Here is an 18,148-nt window from a genome sequence, read left to right as displayed (position 1 = left end):
GTGGGTTTGAACCACCGACCTTGAGGTTCAAACTGACCTTGCAGTCCAACGCATTATCCTGCAACTCTACACAGTAGGCATGCTTTTTTTTTTTTCCTTCTCAGCCACGTATTGAAACCATTTCTGTGTGAGACTAAACAAAGGGAGAAAGATAGCATAGCACATCCAGGTGCCTGAGTGGCCACAACTATGTGTCAATCAGTTTACCTCTTGCTTTGAAACATGGGATTTCGAGGCCAGAATATGGATGGTTGCAGCTTTGAGCTCTGGTTGATGAAGTCCTTTATGCTCTGTACTGTTAGGCTTGTGAAAAGTTCAGAACAGAAATGTTATATTGAAGAGCAATCATGTAGTTAAAGAACAATTTGCATCAGACAATGTTTCCTTCTTTCATTACCTTCTGAAAGTAATATGAAACTCAGGCTAATTGAGGTAATTTCAGAGGTGAAAGGATAGGACACAATTTCATACATGTTAACATGTGAAACCTGTTTTAAAAACTAAGCTGGAGAAGGTGGAATAAACAGTTTTCGTTTTCTTTTGAATTCTATATATACTAAGTCAAATCTATTTGATAATCTGACAACCCCGAACTGGTGATTGGTCCAGATCTTTAAAGCCCCCGGTCTATATGGGGAAAAGGAGCTCTGGTAGCGTAGTGGTTACGAGTCGGGATGCGAACCACAAGGTCAGCAGTTCGAAACTACCAGCTGCTCCGTGGGAGAAAGATGAGGCTTTCCGCTCTCGTAAAGAGTTACAGCCTCGGAAACCCTGTTCAGGGACGCTATGAGTCTGAACTGACTCCACAGCATTTAACAACAACAACATATGAGGAAAGAAAAAGTCTGGAGGGCTAGGAAATCCATCTATTGGTTAGATCTCAACTCAGAATAGATTTTTGGTGCATTTTCTAGACAACCAAGGTTTTTTCCTGTAGTCAGTCCCGCATCTATGGAAATAGTTAACTCAACTTTAATTTAAAACAACAACAACAAATGGACTTTTAATTTAGTAAATGTTTGAATATCTACAGCAAAAAGTAAGAGGACTTCAGAAGCCACATGATGAAACTAGTGGTTTATTTTTTCTTTAGTGGTAGATTGATGGATTTGAACTATCTACAGAAATCCTAAAGAAATTTAAAGCGACAAACTTAGTGAAGAAAAGGGGTCCATGGTTTTGTTTTTTGAAGTTTTTATTGTGAATTGAGTGAAAGTTTACAAGGCAGATCATCAGTTTTATATTCACCACATCATATACTTTGTTCCATGATGTTTTTTAAATGGCTTTTTATTCACCCAGGAATATTTAGGAGATGCTAAGTACTGGTGTGCTGCTGTGGGTTAATGCGCTGGACTTCAAAATTAGTTTGAACCACAACGTTGGCTGTTTAAGCTTACCAGCTGCACCTCGGAAATCCTATACAGGGTCACTATGGGTCGTAAGTGACTTGATGGCTCTTGAACACAACAACAGAAGTACTGCTTGAAGTTCTGGGATGGCACTGTGGGTTAATGTGCTGTACTGCAAGGTCAGTTTGAACCACAAGGTTGGTGGTTCAAGCTCACCAGCCACTGCTTGGAAACCCTATACAGGGTCGCTATAAGTTGGAACCGGACTAGATGGCACTTAACAACAACAATACTTGTTACTATAGATACTTAGAAAAAAGAACACCGTGTTAGAGTCCTCAGTGACCTTAATAGATAAAATAAGACCTAGAGTAGTTTTCATCTTGTCTAGAGGGGTCTGGTGAAAAGAGATGGTGATAAGATTCTTATGATTCAATAGTGACTAATTGTTATCATGACTAATTGTGACTGTCACAATTGTAAAGGTAGAAATTTTGTAACAAAAATGTGGAAGTAGTTAATCTTACAGTCCAGAAACAAAGGACCCTAGGACCATCAAGGTAGAAGAACAAAAGCAGAATGTGGAACCCTATCCAGAGAAGCAGCGATACCAGAGATGGAGGCAAAGATGAGGACATAGAGAGAGGGAGCAAGGACTCTAGATTCATGGAAAGAGAGGGACTGAGAGCTGGTGGTCTGGAGGCAGACTTGCAGAATGTGCCCTTTGGTTGTTTAAATAATTATAAATTCTTGAGTGTTTTTGTGTACATTCCCCCCCTCTCCCCCCCCAAAAAATAGAGGGAAAGGCAGCAAATCCTATTGAATGATGATGCACGAAGGAGATTGTAATCATTGCAGTGAAATGATGGTGTAAAGCTGATGTTCTCCCATGTAAACTATTATTCAGTTCAGAATAAAAACAAAGACCTAGATAGATGTGGGAGTCCTGGTGTGGCTCTATAGGATAGGCACTGGAACCGCAAGGTTAGTTTGAACCCTCAGGGTTGGCATTTCAAACTCTACAGCTGCTTCTTGGACATGCTAGATGCTATACAGGGTCACTATGAGTTGGAACCCACTCGACAGCACTTAACAACAATAAATATATGTAGCACTGAATGAGCACTGGACTAGTAGCTGCAAGATTGATAGTTCAAACCCACTAACGATCCCTTGGAAATGCTATAGAGGGTTGCTATGAGTCAGAACGAACCTGACCACACTTAACAAGATGAAGTAAGTAAGTGATGATCATACAATGTGCTATTTGTTTCAGTCCTGTTGAGGTGCTTGTAGGATCATCACTGGACTGCTAACCACAGCATCGGCAGTTCAAACCCACCATCCACTCCTTGGAAGCTCTCTACAGGGGCCCTATGAGTCAGATCTGACTCGATGGCACTTAATACCAACAACATAGGCTATAGTGATAACATATAGAAGGAGCCCCTAAACTGGCCTAGGGAGTCATTGGCGATTTCTCAAAGGTGGGAGACCTGAAGGAAGTTTAGAAGTGGGCTGTAGGCTTTCCAATCATAGGGAACAGTATGTGTAAAACTTCAGAGGTATGTGTGGAACAAGCAGTTTAAAAACATTTTTTTTTTTTTTTGAAGCCTAATATGTATCCCTATGAGCACAGTAGCTCTATAGGATAAATACTGGACCGCGAACCACAAGCCTGATGATTCAAGCCCACCATCCTCTCCATGAGAAAGATGAGGCTTTTTCTGGTCCTGAAAAGATTTAAAGCAATGGAAACACTATATAGGGTCACTATGAGTCAGAACTGACTCAATGGCACTTAACAACCAACAGTGTACATCCAAGGAGCCCTGGTAGCAATAGTGGATTATACATTGGGCTGTTAAAAGCTAGCAGTTTGAATTCACTAGCTGTGCTCTAAGGGAGAAAGATGAGGCTTAGAATTACAGTCTTGTAAACCCTGTGGAGTCCCTGGTATGATGCTGTGGGTTAATGCGCTGGATTCCAAAGTCAGTTTGAACCACAAGGTCAGCGGTTCAAGCTCACCAGCCGCTCCTTGGAAATACTACACAGGGTTGCTGTGGGTCAGAACAGACTTGACGACACTTAACAACAACAAGCGCTATACATGGTCACTATGAGTCGGAACTTACTTGACGGCATACCACCACTAATGCACATCCAGAAAAGAAATAACCATTTAGAGCTCAGTGAGGTGTGACAGTGTGTAGGCACTAACCCAGGTCAAGAAATGCATTAGCCCAGAACCCCTTCTCTGTCCCTTCCTATACACTCTTCATTTCTTCCACTTACCCAAGGCAACCGCTCTCCGGAAATGGGGTGACATTCAGGTTTAGGTTTGCCGGTTTTTGAATTTTATAAAAATATAATCAGGCAATATGTAACATTTTGCATCTGGTTTCTTTGCTCAGTGCTGTATGATTGAATGTCACTCATGTTGTTGCCTGGAGTGTTTGCTTGTTTTCAGTGCTGTCTGTTTCTAGTCCATGTATATTGTTGTTGTTAAGTGCCATTGAGTTGGTTCCGACTCATAGCGACCCTGGCATAGGGTTTCCAAGGAGTGGCTGGTGAGCTTGAACCGCCGACCTTGAGATTAAAACCAAGATTGCAGTCCAGAGCAATGTTGAGCTTGAGGTAAGTAGCCCAACTTGTAACCACGATGCTACCAGAGCTCCTTTGTATAGACCTAGAAAGATGAATATGGTCTTTTCCAATTTAGAGACATACCTTTAGTTCAGTCTCCAGTGATGCCAGGGAGGACCTTTTATTTTTAGATGCTATTCTTGTTTCTTGCTTTGTGTAATCATTAGCTGGAAATGTTTTGCTTGAATTTCTTGTTTGGTTCATTTTGTTACTGGTTTCAAAGTTCCCATTAACATATTGCTGAGACTCTGAGGAAGGAATGAAAGAATTGTGATCTTTTGCCAATGTTCCATTGCATGGGCTTTATCTCCAGTGTACGTAGACACATAACCCTTTGAAGATAACGTCCTGGTATATTGAAATTTTTCTGCAGTGGAGGAGGGAAGTAGGAGTGTTTGGAAGATAGTGTCGGTTGAATAGAACATTGTCTTATAATTGCTCAGGCACTTCTGGCAAATAAAAGACGCCTCTGTTATTCTGCCTCTCTTTCCCTCTTAAATAGGAGATAATAAATTGAGACATTTTTTTGTTTGATTCTCTCTATTGTCTAAAGGGATATAAATAGAGGTATAAAGCTCTGTCAGACAAAGAGTAGCTAATCCACACAGGGAAGAGTGGAGTTTATGAGCGTAGGCATGTTTTGGTTAACTTTTATCTGTGTATATCTAACCATCTGTCTGGCATAGATTACATTTGGAATTTTTTTTCTCCAGTAGGAAGTTTTTCTTTTCATGTTTTAAACCAGGAAACTTAAGGCAAATTTTGTGGCTTTTTGTCATTGTCCTTTCTCTTTGATTGATTTGGCCACAAGCTAGAGCAAGACTCTGGAATGTTTAGAATCACAGAAATAAAATGGTATCTTAAACATTGCTTTTAGTAAATAAATATATAGCATATGAAAGTTAAAAATCTTTCAGATAATGACTGTATAATTTTGATTTAAGAATGTTAAGAAACCTGGAAGCTCTAGTGTTTTTCTGTTTGTTTTTTCCTTGGTACCAACCTAGGAGACTTAATAATCTAATTGCAAGGCCCCACTTTAGACCAGTTAACCTCAGGATCTGAGTATAGGGAGTGGAAATAAGGTCTCCATATAATTACAGCGTGGAGTCCTGGTGTGGCGCTGTGGGTTAATGTGCCAGACTGCAAATACGTTTGAACTGCAAGATCGGTGTTTCAAGCTTACCAGTCACTCCTTGGAAACTCTATACAGGGTCGCTATGGGTTGGAACTGACTTGATGGCACTTAACAACAACAACATAATTAAAGTGCAGTGGAGGTTGAGAACTACTGCTTTAGTATCTTTAAATCCTGGTGTGGTGCTATAGGATAAGCACTAGACTGCTAATCTTAAAGTCAGCAGTTGAAACCCACAAGCTGCTCCTCGGAAACACTATACAGTGTCTCTACTAGACGGAATTTACTCAACAACACTTAACAACATTAAAACTACTGTTGTAGAATCCAGCCTTATTAATCCAGGACTTCTCAAAGGATGGTTCCCAGCCCAGAAACATCAGTATTACCTGTTGTTGTTGTTAAGTGCCATTGAATCTGCCTTGTATAGGGTTGCTGAGAAGTAGCTGGTGAGCTTGAATCGATGACCTTGTGGTTCAGATCAACCTTGCAATCCAGTGCATTAACTCACAGCGTGTTAACCAGCATTATTAACTGGGTACTTGTTAAAGAAGTAAAGTCTTAGGCCCTACCCTGGTATGGTGCTGTAGGATAAGCACTGGACTGCTAACCAAAAGGTCACTGGTTCAAACTCACCAGCTACTCCTTGGATCATTATGAGTTGGAGCAGACTCATGGCAGTTAACAAAAACCACCTCAGAAAGTCAAGGGTGGGGACCCAGCAAGCTCATTTACCAACTCCTCCAGGTGATGCTTTGCTTACTAAAATAGAATTCAATGACTATCAAGTTTGAGTGCACTTTGGAATCACCTGGAGAGATTTGGAAGCATAAGGATACTTCCAATGCCAGACTCCCCGACCCTTAGAGGTTGGCCTGAGGTGGGTTCTGAGCATGGATTATTGAATAAGTCAGATAAGCAAGGGCTTCCTTATGCTTATTTACTGAATTGTAGCAAACAATTTCTAGGAGCTTTGGAAATGTAGTGAATTACAAGTTGGGCTGCTAACTTCAAGGTCAGTAGTTCGAAGCTACCAGTTGCTCCACGGGAGAAAGATGAGACTTTGTGCTCCCATAAGATTTACAGCCTTGGAAACCCAATGCAGGATCACTGTGAATTGAAACCCAGTTGACATACAACCACCATGTCCAGCAGTGAACAATTTCATAGTTTTTCACTACATCAAAGATTGTTTATAGGTCTGGCTGGTATTGATCTGTGTCTCTCCTAACCCCACAACATCTTCCTGCAGAAATCAAAACTGCTCGTCAAATTTATAATCCCTGCAAGTTATGGAGTGCCCAGAAAGCAAGGTAAGCACAGGCTTCCTTGTGCGTACTTACTAATTTTCAGTAAACAGTCATATTTTTCACTGATGAATTAGTGAGCAAGCACAAGAAAGCCTGTGCTTATCTTGCTTATTGGATTATGCACCTCTGGTCCTAAGCACTAATTATAGTTCTTAAGTTCCTGTGTGATTCTATTATGTTGTATTCAAATAAGTACAGGTTATAATCACTTTAAAATGAGGAAACTAAATTGATATGTGGCCAGAATTTATATGTGGATAAGATCAGCACTGGACGGCAAACCACAAGGTTGGAAGTTCAAATCCATTAGCTGCTCCTCGGGAATCCTGTACAAGGTTGCTATGAGTCAAAACTGACTCAACAGAACTGACTTAACAGGAAGAAGAAGATGGGTGTGTATTGAGGAAGACAATGATTAACTGAAGTCATCAGTGCTACCAAGCTGGACAAACAAGTATATTTGTGCTCATTTCCTTCTATGACGTTGGTTTTGTCAAAGTTTGGAAATCTTGAAAAAGAGATTGTAGTGATGAACAGCAGTGAAATTTAAGACTGAAACAGTATCCACCATAATATCTGTGTCAGGGATTTGGTTCATTATCATGGCAGATAATCAGATGCACACATTCTTTTTCCTTCTAGGCAAGCTTGGGCTTTAGTTGGTGTCATTGATGGTGGAAGTTCTTCTTGCAATGAATCTGTGAGAAACTATGAAAATCATAGTAGTGGAGGGAAGGCTCTTGCCCAAGGAGAATTTTATACCCTGGATGGTCAGAAGTTTGCTGTGACAGCTCACAGTGAATGGATTGAAGGTAAGCAACTACAGTTTATACTCTTGTAAGATTGGTAAGTATTGCCACAGATATTTTCCAGAAGTAATATTGTATTCAAATAACAGTCTGCTCATTTAAATTTCTCTGCCAGTTGAGGGTGAAACCTATGATACCCTTAATGCATTTGGTCTTTTAGATTCAAGCATTCTTTCTGGACTGGAGTCCTGGTGTGGCACTGTGGGTTAATGTGCCAGACTGCAAAGCCGTTTGAACTGCAAGGTTGGTGGTTCAAGCTTACCAGCTGCTCTTTGGAAACTCTATACAGGGTTGCTGTGGGTCAGAAGTGATGGCACTTAACAACAACAAAATTCTTTCTGGACTAGAGAGTGATTTGTTCTAGTTTGGGTTCCCCCAACTGGACTTGGTTTCAGATTCTTGAATCATATACAAGCAGTATAATTAACTAGCCAAAATGTATTTGCTGCCCGGCTTTGATGCCAACAGGTGGGCTGTTTTTGACTATGCTCCATGACAGTGAGTATGATCTTGTACTTTGGATCTCCTCCGTATGTAGATACGTCAGCAGATGTTAACCTTCAGATACATGCCAGGTAACCAAACTTCTCATTTTCTTAGCATTGTGCTCCCCTGATGATCCAGCTAATACATTTTACCTTATGGACAAATTGAAAAACACAAAGAAGAAAGTAAAAATCTTTAAATCATTGAGACCATAATAATTATTTTGGTATATGATATTCAATGATGATAATGATGACTTTTTGCCTTACATATATCCCCTCTAACCTCATTTTGTTTGAGCTTTCTTTCCTCTCCCTAAGTAATATATGATAAAGCTTCTTCATGTGGTTAAGTGCGGTTGAGTTGGCTTGAGTCAGCGACCCTGTATAGAGTTTCCGAGGAGTGGCTGGTGGGTTTGCAACGCTGACCTGTAGTTAGCAGTCCAATGCTTATCCTGTAGCACCACATGAGGACTCTATTATAAAGCTGTCTTAGGTCTTTATGTGTTCTTCAACGTATCTTTTATGATCATCTATTTTATTGGAAAAACATAATTTGGATAATGTCTCACATTGGATGTTTAAGGTGCTTTGGATATTAGTTTATTTTTCTTTAGGATGCTCATTGTAGAATTTTTCATTTAACTACCTTATGATTGGAGTCTTAGTATAGTACTGTAGGCTAAGCATTGGACTGCTAATTGCAAGGTCAGCAGTTCAAACCCACCCGCCACTACTCAGAAACCCTATATAGGGTTTAGCAGCAACAGCACTTAGCAGTAACAACCATACTATTTGTGGTTACCCCGAGAATGCTTGGTCACTACCTTTCTTTTCCAACCAAATATGATGCCAAAAATAGTGTGTAATGATTACCCAAGAGATGAATGTGTAATTATCTAGAAAATTTTAGTGATACCTCTTTCAGGCAGCAATGTAACAAACTGTTTCCTAACATAGATCCTGGGTTCATATTCCAATTCTTTCACTTACCAGATGGTTGTGGACATGTGACTTTAACTTTCTGATCCATAGTTTCCTCATCAGAAAAATGGGCATTAAAAAACCTGCCACATAGGGCAGCTATGAGCATCAAATGTGAATTTTTCTAGTGTGTGTAGAAACCACTCGGTGAATATTTAGGTATCTTAACGATGATGCAGCGAGGATTTGTTTGGGTTATAATGGACAACAGACAAATTGTTACGCATGTTTTCAGAAAGTGATATGCAAGAAGGATTCTAGAGTTGAAAAACCCATCTACCAAGAATGGAGTTCAAACCCCCATGGTGACTCGCCCATTGGATCTCAAGTCCAATGTCTTAACCACTCAACTTTCTGGTGGTGTACTGTTGGCTTATAATGGGGTATTTGTGTATCATTGTGATTAAATAGAGAAGACATTTTGCTTTAAAGTAAATGAATAAATAAACAGAGCTCCTGGTTTAGTTTCTTAATTTTAAAGTGATTGTTGGAAACAATGATAGTCTCTTGTTGCTCCAAGTGACCTTCTGGGTTTGGAGAGAGGCAGTGGTATTTATTTTGTTGAGGAAGCTGGGATCAAGTACTAGTTTTTTGACTTTAGCACCAGCACTCTTTCTTCCATACCCTGGTTGCTTTTGACAAAAAAGCATTAGTGGATAAGCCCTGCAAAATTGGTATTGGACCTTCAAGTAAGATTCCAAGCAGAGCATAGTTACCAATTGAGTCAATGTTTCCTTTGTGGGAAATGTTTTCATTTCCATGCTACTGATGACTACTCATTTCTGGAAAAGAGTAATTCTAGCTAGCTATCCTAGGATATTGTTGTGTCTCATTTCCTCACTGACTCCTACTTTCTGGAAGAGTTATATAAATTCTTTCCAGGAAACAGAGAGAATGGACTTATTTCCTTTCTCACTTCTGACTCAGTAGTGCTAGTAGGAGATAAGATTAGGCAGGATTTTCTTCTAAAGCCAGAACAAGGAGGAATTGTTGAATAGTATACATCTTCCCCAGCTAACCTTTTGCTTTTGAAAAAAAAATTTTTTTTATTTTAAAAATATAGATAACACGACATTAGCCCATTCACCATTTTTCATACATGCAATTCAGTGAGAACAGTTTGAAAAGAGATGATTTCTCACGTCTCATTTCAGTCAAAACTTCTTTACCATTTAAAGAAAGGTAGTTATCCTTTTAAACATTATTTCATATGGAAAAAGAAATCTTTTAAAATTATCCTTTTCTTTAGGCAATTAAAATGTATTGCTTGTTGATATCTAAAATTTGAGGTTGTAATTATTTTTGATGCTATGAGGTAGTTTATTATCTTTGTTTTATAATGCCTGTTTTGTTTCTTGGAAAGGCAGTATGATACAGAAGTTAAAAAACCTGGATTCTAGAATTAGACTAACATTCCACTCTGGGCTCTATTATTTTTTTCACTGCTATTCAACCTCCCAAAACTTTCAAAGTTGTCTTGAGGAAGAGAAATCATTACGTGTGTTAAGTCTTAAGAGCTATTAATTCTTCTTATTAAAAGTTACTGTTATTACTGTTAATGGTTTTGCACAAAGCTAATTGTAGGCAAGAAGCATTATAAGAGCATTTACGTTTTTTAGGTACCTGGGGGAGGGAGGTTTGTGTGTGTGTGTGTGTGTGTGCTTTAGATCCAATCAGAACCATGATTTCTGAGGAGATCTGCTGGGCCTGTTAAATTCAAATTAGAGAGGACAACTCAGAAATTATGGTGATTTTTGGGGGGGATTCCCATGGTGGTGGCTCTGTAGGATAAGCACTGGACTATGAACCACAAAGTCAGCCATTTGAACCTACCAGTGGCTCCGTGGGAAAACCATGAAGCTTTCTGCTCCTGTAAAGGTTTACAGCCTCAGAAACCCTATACAGGATAGCTATGAGTCAGAACTGACTTGCTGGCACTTAGCAACAACATTCTTGGTAAATTTATTCAAAGGACACAGAACAATCATGGTATCTTATTATGAAGAAGTTTTAAGAAAACTGAAAAATGAATCAGTGAGAAAAAGGCCAAGGAAGGTTGTGCCAAGGAATTTTTTTCCAGCATGGCAGTACACCTCTTCATTCTTGGAGGGTATCAAGAACCGCCCCATGTGAATCTTGTTGGGAAAACTTACCCTATTCACTCTACATTGCTAATCTTTTTGTTCACAAAATTCAAAGAATATTGAAAGAGAACACAATTTGAGTCCCTTGAGAGTATAAAAACTGCTATTTTGATGTGGTGTCAATTGAAAAGCACAGAATTCCTTGGGGAAAGCTTACAGAGATAGAATCCCTGCTTTCAGTGGGGTTGTATAGGCGTAGATGGAGGGGAGGGCATGTCATAAAACAGTAGCTTCGTATTTTGACACTTTGTTTCATAAACATTTCTATGTTTTTGTAGCAATAATTTTTCCACTTATTCTTGTATAATATCCTGTGTCATGCCTGAATTAGTTCTCCTTTTGATTCCTCAAACTTGAGCAGGTGTGTTTTTCACTTATATCATTTTCTCTTTGAGTCAGCATCTTAAAGTAATTCCAAGGTAGTGTGGTAATTGATTGAAGAAGGATGATGTTGTTAGGTGCCATCGATTCGGTTCTGACTCACAGTGACCCTGTATAGGGTCTCCAAAGAGCAGCTGGTAGGTTTGAACTGCTGACCTTGTAGTTCAAACTGACCTGGTGATCCAGTGTTTATCCTACAGTATCACACCAGGACTCCAATGTAACTTCCATCGAATCCACATACATTCCCATGAAACCAGTTACGGTTTATGGTAAAGTAGACTGTGGACATGGAACCATTTCTGCTATTTGATTGAGGGTAAAAGAAGTGTCAGTTGTGGAGAAGTTGGCTCAACTTTTCCGTTTTTGTTTGCCTAACTGGGGCCAACTTTGAGTTTTTTTTAGAAGGTGTTAGGAGTGATCAATAATTAGTAGCCACTAGATTGCATGATTTTATGTTATCCCCAGAAAGTAGCAGAGTTGAAAAGGATTGCAGTTGTGTCTGATTCAGCTCACATTCCAGATCATATTGGAGAACACTCATCTATTGTCAGCAACATCTGTGCATCTGTTCTATGAACCATTTGTTTGTTCAGTGATCAGATGAAGGCAAGCTGCTGCCTTTTCTAATGTAGCGTACAAAGAGGTGAGCACTCCTTGCTAACACACTGAGAGGTGTGAACTCATCTCCGAGACAATACCCATATGAGAACACTGGAGAGACAGAGAGGATGCTAGTGGGGGACAAGTTCTTCAGACTGGGAGGCCCAGACAGCTGAAGAAGCTAGCAGAGTCTGGGGCCACAACCATTTTGGAGCTGTCTGCTTGAGAAACCAGGAGATTGACTATGTGGAGCGTTCCCTTGACCCTGAGCATCACTGGAGTCAACTGTGTCCCCAGACTCCAGCAGGACAGGCCCTCAGGCCTTCCTGGGTATGGTTGCCAGCTGTGTCCCTGGCCCTCCAGGCACACAGTATGACACACTCGTGGCATGTGTGCGCTTCCCCTAGGTTCCCGCTGTCTGTGTGTCAGTTGTTACAAAGGGGCAAGGATGTCTCACGGACAGTGGCCTTTTGTTCCCTGTTTTTGCTAAATGAGTTATGTTACAGCCTCTAGGGTTGGGATATGGGTCCTGTTGTTGTTGTGTGTTAAGTGCCCTGGAGTCAGTTCCTATTCAGAGTGATCCTATATAGAGTTTTCCAAGGTGCAGCTGGTGGGCTTGAACCCTGCTCTTGTGGTTAGCAATTCATTGCTTATCCTGCAGCACTATACCAGGACTCCAGTATGGGTCCTAGGCATTGTTTACTCAGGACCCCACCTCGTGTGTAGGTTTTAAATGTTGGTTGGGTTAGGGAAACTGGGGACTTGTGAAATGATACACTGAGTCCTTGGAGTGATAATACATGTGTGCAAATAAACTGAGAAATCATTAAATAAATAAACAGATGAAAGGAAGGTGCCCTCTCTTCATGAGGCTTTCCGGCAAACAAAACAAATCCAGTGCCGTCAAGTTGACTTCTATTCATAACGACCCTGTAAGGCTGTTTCTTAGGGTTTCTGAGAGTGTAAATCTAAAAGGGGAGCAGACAGCCTCACCTTTCTCCCATGGAGGGCCTGGTGGATTTGAGTTTAGAAGCCCTACACGTAACCCGCAAGGAGCTCTGGTAGCGTAGTGGTTACGAATCGGGCTGCGAACCTAAAGGTCAGCGGTTCGAAACTAACAGCTGCTCCGCGGGAGAAAGATGAGGTAAGGATTTACACCCTCGGAAACCCTGTACAGGGTCGCTATGGGTCGGAACCGACTCGACGGCACGTAACAACAACAACAACACGTAACCCGCAGCACGACCAAGACTTCTTTTCCTGAGGGCAAGGAGCTATATTTTAACATTATTAGTAACTGCAGAGTGGATAGTCCATGGTTGGCATTAATACATTTTTGCTGAATTGCATTTATCTTAACTTTTGATTTTTAGATAAAGAACATATCCTGTTAATGCATCTTTTTCTTTTCTATTTTTTTGTTGTTATTTAGGTGTTTCTTTCTCAGGCTTCGAGTTAGAGGTTGTGGATGGGGTGGTGCTTCATTTGCTGGATGATGTTAGCAGCTGGCAAGCTGGAGACCAGATTGTGGTCGCAAGCACAGACTATTCTATGTACCAAGCAGAGGAGTTCACACTTGTACCCTGTCCCGAATGCAGCCGTTTCCAGGTCAAAATCAAAGGTATCAGACTGGTGTACTTCTTGGGAAAAACACATACTCTTTTCTTTGAATGTGAATCTTGAATAAGTCCCCACTGCAAGCATCATCATCAACTTAAAATTGAAGGTTTAGGAGTGGAGTGCATTAAACTCTACATTCGAGGATATTAGATAAAAATTGTTACTGCTAATGATGTACCACAGACAAAACACTTTCTGTACCTCAGTATCTTCCTACTTTCCTTTCACTATCAAATCTTGGAAGCATGGTGGCTCTGTAGGATAAACACTGGACTGTGAATCATTAAGTCAGCGATTCAAGTCTGCTAGCTGCTCTTCCGGAGAAAGATGAGGCTTTCTGTTTCTGTGGAAATTTACAGCCTCAGAAACTATACAGCTTCACTATGAGTTACAACCAACTCAACAGCACTTAACAACAACAACATCTGATCAGAGCAAATTATCAGTTAGATGCACTTTTTTAAAAGAGCCTTTCTTGTTAGTCCAGAAAGTTCCATGACTTTTAAGTACCTACATGTCTGGCAATAAAGCAGATCTGACTGATATTTAGACTGTAGTCTAAATACATGTAGTTTTATAAAAAAAAAAAAGTAATTTTGTAAAAGTACCCAAAAGGTATTTTTATAAAACTACATTTTCTATCCTCCGGTAGCGTAGTGGTTATGAACCAGTCAGCAGTTCGAAACTACCAGTTGTTCCGCAGGAGAAAGATGAGACTTTCTGCTACTGTAAAGATTTACAGCCTTGGAAGCCCTTTGCAGGGTCACTATGAGTCGGAACTGACTCCACGACACATAACAACATCCTAATACTGAAGAAAAAAATTTATTTATTTATTTTTTACAGATGAGCAATGCACAGTGAGATTCTGAACTGTACAGAGTGTTTAGAAATCAACCTTTTCCAGGTCCTTCCTCTGAGGCAGGACTCCATAAAGCTTGTGTGTGTGTTACTACCACAATGGGATTCACTCCGTGTTTCACTCTGCATTGTTTCTCTTGCTTCTGTATTCGAGGTTTTATACACTTATGAGACAATACACAAAGAGTTCACAGTTACTATTATTCAATAAGTGCTGTACAGTATAAGGGGAAATCTTTTGCATTAAAACAAAACAAAAACACAGGACAATTTACTCACTTAGCACTTTTTCCCTGTGTTTTATTCAGTGTTGTACTTTTCCTTCTTGATAATACTCGGTATAAACAAAAAAGAAAGAAATATTAGGGTACCATCTGGTATTCATTCTTTTTGGAAACCCCACTGTTCTTTTACAAGCCTCTAGTATAATGAGTCTTCATGATCTCAGCTCCTATGATTTATTTGGAGTTTTCCATTCTGAGCTTATAATATAAGCTTCAGAGGAAAGCTCATTCTTAAAATGCTACAAACTTCCAATGTTGTTGTTAAGTGCCCTCAAGTTGGTTCCGACTCACAGTGAGTCTATATACACTTTCCAAGGAGTGTTTGGTGGGTTTGAACCTCTGACTTTGTGGTTCAAACTGACTTTACAGTCCAGCGCTTTACCCCACAATGCTACACCAGGACTCCAAGAATGCATACTACATTAAATTAAGAAAAGTTGAGAAAGAAAAGAATTTCTGTACTGCCAACTTTCAGTTGCAGACTACTTTAACAATGAAGCTGAAGCAGATACAACATTAGGCCCTGGTAGCGTAGTGGTTACGAATTGGGCTGCGAACCTTAAGGTCAGCGGTTTGAAACTACCAGCCACTCCGCGGGAGAAAGATGAGGCTTTCTACTCCCGTAAGGATTTACACCCTCGGAAACCCTGTACAGGGTAGCTATGGGTCGGAACCAACTCGACGGCACTTAACAACAACAACATCAATATCTGGGGAGTCCTGGTGTGGTGCTGTGGGCTAATGAATTAGACTGCAAAGTAGTTTGAACTGCAAGGTCTGTGGTTGAAGCTCACCCGCTGCTCCTTGGAAAATCCCTACATAGGATCGTTCTTTACAGGTCAGAATCAACTCGATGGTACTTAACAGCAACAACAAATGAATATCTGGAATCTTGGTTTGATGGCGTAGGATAGTCATTGAACTACTAACCACAAGGTTGCCTTTTTTTTTTTTTTTTTTTTTTTTTTTGATATACACATACAAAACAAAATATATATTCGTTTAAATGTCCAAGGGCACATTTTGCAAGCCTCCTTCCTGTAGGCACACAGCTGCTCTGTGTCTCCATGCCATCGCCTCTGTCACCAACTTTGCTTTTCTAGGCAGCATCTCATGTTCCACTTATGCTCTTCCTTCTTGATGGTCCTGGGATCCTGTGTTCCTGAAATGAAAGATTAACGACTCCCTAATTTTAGTTACACATCTCCTAGCATTACACTTGGGACAATCACAATTAATCCTGACAACAATTACTCACAACTGAATCATAAAATCCTGTCGCCATCATCCCCCATCCCCTTTTACCAGATTCATCTGGAAAAGAAGAAAACTATTCAGTGGGGATTCTACCTTACCCCCCTTGCTCTGATACTAAGCACACTCATGAAAGCTTGCAAGCCAGCCACTCCGTGGCTACAAAAATAGCCCTCCATTTTTGATAGCCAATATCTAAGTTGCCCAATCCTGTCAACCCAGTGCACTGAATAAGAAAGCTTCATCCTTGATATGAAGAATCCCTCCATTTGGTTGGAATTTTGAGTAACTGCATTCATAAACAAAGATCCCATTCATGAAATTGTAGCAATTTATACTTGCTCACAGTATCAAACTTCTTTATCTTCATCTGGTCGAGTTCTAGTCAGCTAGCCACCCTAGCTAGGTCAAATGGGTACTGTCTACAAGTTGGGGAGTTCTCATATGCCTCCCCACACTTCAGACCAGCTGAGCGTACTCTCATTTCTAGCCCCTGGTAGTCGAGTTATTTCCAATTCACAGTAACCCTCTAGGGCAGACTAGAACTGCCCTGTAGAGTTTCCAGGACTCATTTTTATGGATGCAGACTGCCACATCTGTCTGCTGCCGAGTGGCTTGTGGGTTAGACCACTGCCCTTTGACCCCTGTACCACAAGACCGTCTTCCAGACTGGTACTAGAGAAGACGACACATTGTTGATTTTGTCTTGCGGGGATTATAGAATGTCTTTGAAGTAAGCTTCACATTTTCTTTGTTCTAATATTCTTTTTCCCTTGCTCACATCAACCAGAAACACCTCAGTTCCTGCACATGGGAGAGATTGTAGACGGTGTAGACATGAGAGCTGAGGTTGGAATTCTCACACGGAACGTTGTAATCAGAGGAGAGATGGAAGACTCCTGCTATGCTAAAAACCAATGCCAGTTCTTTGATTTTGATACCTTTGGGGGCCACGTCACGGTATGTAAGCTCCTGGTTGCTAAATGCATGTTTGAAGAAACGTTCAAATTTTGCAATCAATAATATATAGACATCAAAAAGAAATTTCATTTCTTCCCAAGTGATGATCAGGCAATCTTTGATAACTGACAGAAAATGTTGCAACTTGTTTTCGTTGACTTGAGCCACTAATTGAATCATTTAAGAATGCTATTATGAAGAATCAACCAATACATTCAGAAGAACCAACTTATACAAAGAAGTTAATGATCTTTTGTATTCCATATATGCAATACCTAAAATCATCAGTTGAGATTATTAATAAGTTAGCAGTGTAGTAACGTGCACATACAAAATATTTTTCTGCATTATCTGCTCTTCAACAAATATGTATTGAGCACGTACTGTGTGAAAGTAAGGGATGTATGTACCAAATAACTGCAATGGTTTTTAGCAACATTTTTCTTGGACTAATTTCTGAAATTTTGGTCAGTGTTATTGCTTTGTTTTTAGTTATCTGATTGAAAATCCAGTGTTGAAAACTATTTCCCTGCTTAACCTTGGGATCACAAAGGAAATTAAAAGAGAAGTAAACCATGATTATGTCTAACTAAAAATATTGAGGGAGCATTTTGAAATAACTATCAAACTCTGGTGGAGCATATAGAAATGAAGTAACGGGTGAGACTAGAAATGACCAAAATATTAGAACAATTCAAAGCGCATATACCAAAATAATTTCTGTGATTTTTCCCAGTTGTATTTCCTTCATTCCTAATTGTTGTTGTTGTTGTTAAGTGCCATCAAGTCAATTTCGACCCATAGTGACCCTGTATAGGGTTTCCAAGGAGCAGCTGGTGAGCTTGAACCACCGACCTTACAGTTCAAACCACTTTGCAGTCTGACGCATTAACCCACAGCGCCACACCAGGACCATTCCTAATTGGCGACTATTTTTATGGATTTTTCAAACTCTTACTATGTAAAATGTAATTGTTACATTTTTGTTAAATTATTAACTGGCATTCAGGAAAACAGGGTTCCAAAGTAGTAAATGTTTTAATATATATAATTTGTTCAGCTGTTCATATTAATCATAAATATATGTACAAGTATACGAAGGGGCTTTGCAACGTTCAGGGAAGAATGGAATTAAAAGATAATGGTGTTTCAAAATGAACGTTTTGAAGCTACCTTGTATTAATTTAGATTTTTCATTTAAAATATATATATTTTGTTAAGTTGTTAAGTACCATGGAGTCGGTTCCGACTCATAGTGACCCTGCACAGGGTTTCTGAGGCTGTAAATCTTTACGGGAGCAGAAAGCCTCATCTTTC

General features: G+C 39.9%; 1 protein-coding gene across 1 annotated transcript in view; it reads left to right on the top strand.

The window, feature by feature from the left end:
- TMEM2 (transmembrane protein 2) overlaps positions 1-18,148 on the top strand; it is a 129,197-nt gene that overhangs the window by 56,216 nt on the left and 54,833 nt on the right. The window contains exons 5-7 of the mRNA XM_006834916.1: positions 7,089-7,258; positions 13,285-13,473; positions 16,662-16,831. Of these exons, the coding sequence (XP_006834979.1) occupies positions 7,089-7,258; positions 13,285-13,473; positions 16,662-16,831 (529 nt within the window). The remainder of the gene's footprint in view (positions 1-7,088; positions 7,259-13,284; positions 13,474-16,661; positions 16,832-18,148) is intronic.

This window comes from Chrysochloris asiatica, unplaced genomic scaffold, assembly GCF_000296735.1.
Source record: "Chrysochloris asiatica unplaced genomic scaffold, ChrAsi1.0 scaffold00014, whole genome shotgun sequence".
Lineage (NCBI taxonomy): Eukaryota > Metazoa > Chordata > Mammalia > Afrosoricida > Chrysochloridae > Chrysochloris > Chrysochloris asiatica.
Note: the sequence above shows the minus strand (reverse complement) of the source record. Positions and strands in the feature narration are given on the sequence as shown.